General features: G+C 50.2%; 1 protein-coding gene across 2 annotated transcripts; it reads right to left on the bottom strand.

The window, feature by feature from the left end:
• Positions 1–118: 118 nt before the first annotated feature.
• Positions 119–7,617, bottom strand: ccdc66 (coiled-coil domain containing 66). 2 transcript variants are annotated; one of them, XM_023955345.2, is made up of 21 exons: positions 7,448–7,617; positions 6,500–6,558; positions 6,350–6,372; positions 6,033–6,275; positions 5,723–5,864; positions 5,533–5,644; positions 5,370–5,464; positions 5,031–5,080; positions 4,673–4,738; positions 3,353–3,487; positions 3,053–3,285; positions 2,093–2,177; positions 1,857–2,009; positions 1,727–1,775; positions 1,580–1,648; positions 1,286–1,490; positions 957–1,170; positions 834–883; positions 635–750; positions 408–502; positions 119–346 (listed from the first exon to the last, which is right to left on the bottom strand). In XM_023955345.2, exons 1-21 carry the CDS (start codon positions 7,456–7,458, stop codon positions 275–277), a joined length of 2,277 nt encoding a protein of 758 aa, XP_023811113.1. In that variant the 5' UTR covers positions 7,459–7,617; the 3' UTR covers positions 119–274. The 2 variants fall into 2 exon arrangements, with proteins under 2 accessions (XP_023811113.1, XP_023811114.1); XM_023955346.2 differs by having other exon boundaries at positions 6,033–6,272.
• Between the last annotated feature and the right edge of the window lie 132 nt (positions 7,618–7,749).

The following is a 7,749-nucleotide window of genomic DNA, read 5'->3' as shown; positions in this document are numbered from 1 at the left end:
TGATGAAGACTTTCATTTTTTTCAGGGTCGGGTCCAATAGGTCTTTAGTTCTGAAAAAAATATTAGACTAAACTCAAATAACCTGTCTGGATTATTTTCTCCAGAATGACTTCCAGGCTTTTAGGATCTCTTTAATAAAAATGATGTCATTTATTTCATTTCACATTAGAAACAACCAAATGGTTTTCAGGAAAAGTGCCTGTAAGTATGAAGATGTTCAAGTTGCAGAGTCGATGGTCACCCAGTCGGTGCAAACCCGTGGCGTGGGGGGGGGTCACGGTGCTGTGTGGTGGCTCTGGGGGGGGTTCAGCTCCATCTCCAGCTCCTTCTGTTTCTGTAACAAACCCTGAAAACAGACGAGTGTCGGTGAGTCTGCAGACCGGACGGGCCCGCTCAGGTGAGTTTACCTGTCGTAGCCGAGCCAGGCCTCTCAGGATCTGCTGCTGCCGCCGCGTGTGGGCCAGGGGGGCGTGTGGGGGGGCAGGGCTCTGAGCGGGGGGCCCTGATGGAGGAAAGGTCAGAAGGTCAGACAGCAGTCCAGACCCGCTCCTTAAATCGACACATGGCGGTTCTTTTTGATGACCCAGCCCCCTGTTGCTTTTGGACTGGTTCGGGTGAGTGACTGCTGAAGCACCTGGGTCTGTGTGGGGTGGGGGGGTGTCAGCCGGCTCCAGCGGGTCCAGATGGACTTCATCCGTCCGGACATACGGGACGAACTTGTGCTGAGGAGAGCCGGGGGGCTGCTGCCCCCTGCAGGATCAAAAGAAGAAGCTCGATGTAATCTCTGAACTGAAACCAGGTTCTGACGTGGGGGGTGGGGGTGGGAGGGTCACCTGTGGGACCGGACCGCCGAGCCGCCGCCTCCTCTGGACTCCGTTTCCACCTGAAACATCCAGAATCCACAACGTCTCCCTGAAGCTGCAGGAAGCAAACGTGCAGCACTCGGACACGCCTACCTTCCTGCAGGGGGGGGCGCTGGTCCCGCTGAGTTGGGAGGTGGAGCAGAGATGGGAATCCTGGCTGTGAGGGGGGGGCCGGTCTGGTTTAAGAGGGCGGGCCCTCTCCTGCAGAGCCAGCAGCTCCGCCTGCCTCTTCAGCCGGTTCTTCTGCCGGTCCCTCTGCAGGTCGGGGGGGTACCGCTCTGAGGCGGGGACGAAGCGCCGGCTGGGCCTGGGGCGGGGCGGGATGGGGGTCAGCAAAGGGCTTGAGTTGGCAGAGGAAATGCTGACCCGGCAATCTGAGGACTTTGATCCACTGGAGCCCCGCCCTCCTGCCCCCCACCTACCTCTGTGTGTTCCATTCAGGCCTCCTCTTGCCCCCTCTGCTCCTTTCGGTCCGGGCAAACGGCTCATAGAGATCTCCTCCTGCTGGCTCCCTGAAGTTCTCCTTGCCTGCTCTCGACCCCCTGCTGTTAGGAGGCGCTGGGGGGCGGGGGAGAGGTGTGTGGTACTGCACAGCCGCATCCAGAGTCTGCACGCCATCTGCACTGTCTGCACACAAAGAGGGAACTGAGTGCTTCCTTCAGGTGATGGCGGCAGCTCCTCCTCAAGGTTCTGCTCCTCCTCAGCGGCTGAATTACCCGTCTGGACGGCCGTGTCTCTGAGGGATGAAACGCCGGCGTCCTTTAACCCCGCCTCCTTTCTGCGTCCTGCTCCGCACACAAACAGACACGCCCAAGTTCAGAACAATGAGGATGATTGGTTTTCCCAGATCTCCGTCTGCTCACCTCCAGACGTCTGCAGACTCTCGGCGTGGAGGACGGCCTCCGTCTGCTCCTGAGGAGACACACAAAGGGTGAAGCAACCACTTGGAAACACTCCCAACTCCCTCCAAGAGGCGGCGTCCTTCTTCTTCACCTTCTCCTTCCTGGTTTCCAGCTCATACTGTCTCTGCAGCATCTCCCTTTCCTGCGCCAACCGCCTCTCCTCCCTCTCCACCTCCTCTCTCCTCTTTGCCTCCTCCTCCTCCCTCAGCTTCTTGCGCTCCTCCATCTGAGCCTCGATTGCTCTCTGTCCACACAGAAGGAGGTGAACTCCAGGCTTCTAAAGGCAGAGGTGGCTCCTCCTCCTCCTCCCTCGTGACCTGCTCCTACCTGCTGCTCCAGCTGCTTGACTCTCCTCCTCTCTCTCTCCTCTATTTGGGTGGGGTCCAGCAGGGAGGTCATGGTCCTCAGGTAACTGGATGAAGCAAGAGAACCAAAAACCAGGTTTTCATCTTCATTTCATTTCAGAGAAAACCGATGCAGATATCAGAGAAACAGCCTCAAAGGATCATGGGAAATGTGTCTTTTAAAGCAGGTGCTTTATTATGGAGCAGCTGCACATTCAGAATTAAATAAATTAATATTAAGTAACAAAAAAAGAAAACATAAACCTTCACTAATCCATAAACCTTTTTGAATTTTGATAATATTTTTAAAAAATCACATGACACCAAAATATGAAAAGGATCATTTTTTTTCAATAGAATAAAGTTATTCCAGATCAAATCTGGAGACGCTTTTACTCCAGAGTGAAAATCAAAGTCAAATCAGCATCAGCTCTAGGATGACGCTGACTCAGCAAATGTCTGAGTCCAGTCTGACAGCCAACGCTGACTCAGCTTAGCATTCTGCCGACTCAGCAAGTGTCTTTAAGTCAAGTTATAAACTGACCTATCAGATGCCTTGATTAAAAGTAGGTGGAGCCTGTTGGCCTCCACGATTTTGTATAACCTGCTTTCACATGGTAGGGGTGTGGCCTACTAACTGGCTCACTCCTGATTGGAGAGAATAGTTCCTATAGAAACATCAACTCAGACCGACTCGGACCAATCGCTGCTTACTGACGACGTCCGGCTCCAACACGGCGGCGTCCGTATCGCAAAAAAAATGGTTACTAAATTGACTTCATGTGGTTGGAGCTGGAACAAACCATTTTCTATGGATGACGTCACACTGACTCTGTGCAGGTCTCACATACAGTCAATGGTACAGTCCGACCGCTGATGCTGACTAACCAATTTTGTGACTCTGGCAGAAAGACGGGTACTTGTTTAGCTCCTCCCATCTCACCTGCTCCTGGTCTGACATCTGCTGGAGGAGTCCACGCTGGCTCCAACCAGGCTGTCGGTCCCACAGCTGCTGGAGACATCCCAGTTCAAGGACAGGCTGGAGGAGGGTTCCCATCCCCGCTGCTCCGCACGGCAGAGCTGCACCTCAGGAGGAGCTGATGGAGCGCCGGCCCTGGTGGGGGCTCTCCTCTGAAGGGAGTCAAAGTGAGCCATCCAGCGCTCCTGGTCCTCCATCTGCAGACAGAGAGCCAGTCAGACACCAGGACAAGGGGACTTCTTCTGGGTCTGTGCTGAAGCTCACCTGGTTCTGAAGCAGCTTCTCCCGTCTCCTGCGCTCCGTCGCCTCCTGTCTTTGATGGTCCAGCTCCTGCAGCCAGCACCTCCTCTGCTCCTCTTTCTTCTCAATATTCAGCTCCATATCTAGGGGACTCACATCCTGACATACATTAAGCAGAAGTTGAAGCCCTACTTTAGTTTTTGACCTTCATGTTGAACAGAAATGAGTAAATGGAGAAGAAAAAGGAGGAAACTAATCAATAAATGAATGTGTTCAGTAAATTCCTAAGGGGGTTCCAGACATTCAACCAGAATCTTTCGAAATCATCCCAGCTTCTGAAATGCAGCGTGTGCTTCAGGGTGCTGGTAAACATCTGCTGCTCCTCAGATGCCTGACGAGAAGACTCCAGGAGGAGTAAAGGAAGACTTTGAAACAGGAAAGTTCCTGTGTTTGCTCCTCTTTGGTCCTCCTCCTCCTCCTCCTCCTCCTCCTCTTTCCTGGCAGCTCCAACCTCAGCATGCTTTCACCAACACCATCACTGTTCCTCCTCCCATCGTGTCCAAACATCTCCATCTGCTTCCCTGCAGGGATCTCTGGAACAATGATCTGTTCCTCTGATGGATTCATTCCTGATCCATGCCGGTCTCTCCTAAAATCCACCACCTGTCCTTCTGCACTCCTCTCCAAACATCTCCGTCCGTTAAAATCTGCTCCAATCACCGCTCCCCTCATCCATCTCTCCCCAGGATTCCTCTTCCTCCTCCAGCTCACGTCCTACCACAACCACTGACAACATTCCCCATCAGACCTTTGTCCTCCATGTTCAGACTCATCCTCCTCTCTGACCCTCTGTCCGCCTCCGTTCCTCCTTCCATCCACTCCATGATCAAACACCTTGAAGCTACAGTCCTTCATCTCAGTCCATCTGATCACACAGGAGATCCACTGTTCTGCTGTCCATCAACTCTCCAGTGTTCCTGTCAAAGTTCCGCTCTACCTCCTTCGCCTGCTTCCTTTTTCTCTGCCGAAGAACACATCTTCCTCTTCTCCGTCTTCCACCAAATGTTCCACCCTGAAGGGGTGTAGATCATTGTTAGCCTGGACCTTTACTGATCCAGTACGAAGGTTCTGTTTGATCCTAAAGACAGATTCGGTTTTTGGTCAGATGCTCTCCCTGACTTGAAAACAGCAAAGGAAACCACTGGATTCTGCCCCCTTGTGGTCACATTAAATTTTTTATATTGAATCAGATACAAACATATATTGAAAACACAGTTGTGTGTTTGTAGTTAGTTAACGGATCATCAGATTTCACCCATGAAGATGGAGAACGTTCATTTTTACCCCGAGTCTGAGGCTGGACCTGATGGCTGTGTGTGGCTCGGTGCGGCCGGCGGACCCCCCCTCATCCTGAAACACAGACACAGCAAACATAAAGCCCGCCGCCCTCTGATTGGCTTTTTTCAGCCACTTTGAGGTCACATGTTAGGAGTTCACTTCAGTCCAAACCCCCCAGAAGAATGTCTAAAAACGTTCTGTGAGTCTGAAATGATGATGATGATTTATGTAAGAAACACTAAAGAAATTCATCATAGAGGAAAATCTGTGTCAAAAATATTCAAAATAGAAATCTCTGTGATCAATGAAGCTTGGAAGACAAATAAGAAACACTCTGGAGGTGAAGCTGGGACGTGTGGACTACCTGCAGTCTGACGGGAGCGGAATGATGCTGACTCTGCTCCACCTGCTGACCTGAAAACACAAGCAAAGCGCTGACAAAGGGAGAACTTCTCCAGGTCTGTGATCCAAACAGCAGCAACAGTGTTCTGAAAACAGGCTGAGCCCCTCAGGCTGACTGAGGGGCTGCAAACGCAGCACCGCCTGTGTGGACTGAAGGCGTCTCTGTGATGTCACAGCATCCTGCTGAGGCTGCCGGACCTCTGAGAGCTTCGGCTTGTTTTCGAAACTATCTGTGAACAGCAGGAGGGGATCTGAAGCTCCGGTCAGAGGAGACGAGCATCTCTGCAGGACGCGTGCTTACCGAGATCTCTCCGCCACTGAGCCTTCTTGGCGCCGCTGGCCGCTTCGCTGTGTGGGAGTCGTTCCTCCGACCAGCTGAACGCACATCCAGATGCCCTGAAAGAAGTTTGCTTTAGCCACCAGAGACAAGCGGGAAGTTCTTCCAGTGGAGGAAATGTTGGTACCTGCTGACGTTTTCCTGAGAGTTTAGAGGTGTTCCTGTTTCTTTAACCTTTTCCATCCTTTCTTCTCCTCTTTCATTTGATGAACCTCTGGACTTTGGGCCCGTCTGATCTCCTAATGGGACACCGTTAGAAAACAGCATTAGTCAGTAGTTACCCCTCACTAGGATGACAGTCACATAAGTTCATCCACCGTCTTTGAAGGAGCTTAGGATCTGGTGCAGCTGATCACTGGTTAGAACTGCAACTCCTGCGTCTCCATCAGCCAGAGCCTCCTTCTCGTTGCTCCCTCCATCCTCCTGATGGACAGCAGCGCAGCATTTGTTTGGCTTCACCTTCAAGAACAGAAACCAGAGCAGACTCAGAATCGGAGGTCATGACAGAGGAGTAAAATACTGTCGACGTAACCCCCCTGCTGTGGAGGTTTGTGTAAAAGTTTGATGCTCCCTGCAGCCTGGGGGCGTCACCATCCCAAACACCGTGGTTCTAGTCCAGCTTCTCACCTCCGCCACCACCTTGGCGCGGTCCCGTCTGTGCTGCCCGTGTCTCTTGGTCTTTCTCCCTTCAGTGTGGCTGCCGGGAACAGAGCCGTGGGCAGAAGACACGCCTCCTTCTGCCTTACTCCTGACCTCGCTGAGCCTCCCTGTCTGCTGCCGGGCTGGGCACTCGTCTCCCTGCACCTCCTCGGCACAGGGCGGCTGCCTGGAGCTCAGGACTTTAGCAGGTCTGATCCTTAAGGAGAGCTGCTGCGAAGAACACGGGATCCACCAGATCAGAATATGTTTGAGAAGGAAAGGAATATCACCTGAGAACATTTTACCTTCCCCTGGTTCTTTTCAGCTCCTGCAGGAAAACCAACAAACAGTTTTCAACTACAAACCCCTGATCCCAGAAAACACCACACCATCCTCACTTGGCGTAAAAGGCAAGATTCTTCTACTTTTGTAGAAATAATGTCAAACAGACTCACCTCGATTCAGCAAAATCAGTTTTGGTTTCCCATTTTCCAGTTCGAACAGCAAGCCGTCGCTGGACAGAGCAAAACACAACAGATCACATTTCTTTCTTTTTGGTAGCAAAACGTAGTAAACTTAACGTTTACCGTACTAAGTATACTTGAGAATAGCAAGTATAGTATAGAGCATGTACGTGTAGTGTAGGATGAATACTAACTGAATACTTCTTCAGACTAAATTGGAACATTTAAAGTTTAAAATATATAGATGGTATAGAAAATATAAGCTTCAAGTATACTGTCTCTCTTTCATTATAGACTAAGTATATTTGTAGAACCCTTAGCTTAGACGTTTCGGTCCGAAGTGAATGTTTAGCTTAAGCTTAGCCAGCTAATGTTTATAGAAATATAGAAAATATAAGCTTCAAGTATGCTGTCTCACTTTCATCATAGACTAGGTATCCTTGTAGTACACTTATGTAGCCTATTTATTGCTGAGAGTTTCCAGATTCTTAAGGAAAAGGTTCTGATTGAGCTTGTAAAGATTTAAATAGACAGAAAAAAAACTCCAAACACATTAATGTTTCATTTTTAAACGTCTTTCCTAACAGTAAGTCTGAGTTAGAGAAAAGAAACACTGATGTTAACATCGAACAGTTTCATTGTGAAAAACGGAACGGAAGTGTGACTGCCTCTTCCGGTTTGACCCTTCCGGTCTGACCGACTGAGGTGAAGGCAGAGCCGGTGCTCTCTGCTGTTCACTCCCGCAGATGGGGGGTTTATCTCGGGTGCAGCTGTCATGGAGCTCCGGCCTGAAACGTCTAAGCTTCAGCTCCGCGTGTCCGTTTCTGTGCGTGATTATTGTTTACTGTCCGAGATTGTTTACTTCTCGGTCCGACCGAAGTGAATGAATGTTTAGCTTAAGCTTAGCCAGCTAATGTTTGCATCAAAACACGAACTTACCCGATGTTCATGACGATAACCCGCGAAACCCCGACTGCTGTAGCCTATTAAAGTTCACAAAAAGAATGAAATATTTTGTGATCACATCTTTAGAAAGAACTCACAGAGGAACGCGGCACGCGCTATCATGATCAACAGACTGTTGTTAGCTAACGGTGCTGAACAACATCGCGTCTGATTGGCTGATTTAAGTCTGCCTTCAAATCCATTAGCCAATCAGAAATCTTCATATGAAAGTCAGATGATAGCTGCATTAAAGCCAAGATTAATGAAAACCACAACAGAACGTTGCATTTAGGTTA

The sequence above is a fragment of the Oryzias latipes genome, chromosome 5 (assembly GCF_053564925.1).
Source record: "Oryzias latipes strain Hd-rR chromosome 5, Olatipes_Hd-rR_3.1".
Taxonomy (NCBI): Eukaryota; Metazoa; Chordata; class Actinopteri; order Beloniformes; family Adrianichthyidae; genus Oryzias; species Oryzias latipes.
The sequence above is the reverse complement of the archived record's forward strand: the minus strand, read 5'-3'. Positions and strand labels throughout refer to the sequence as shown.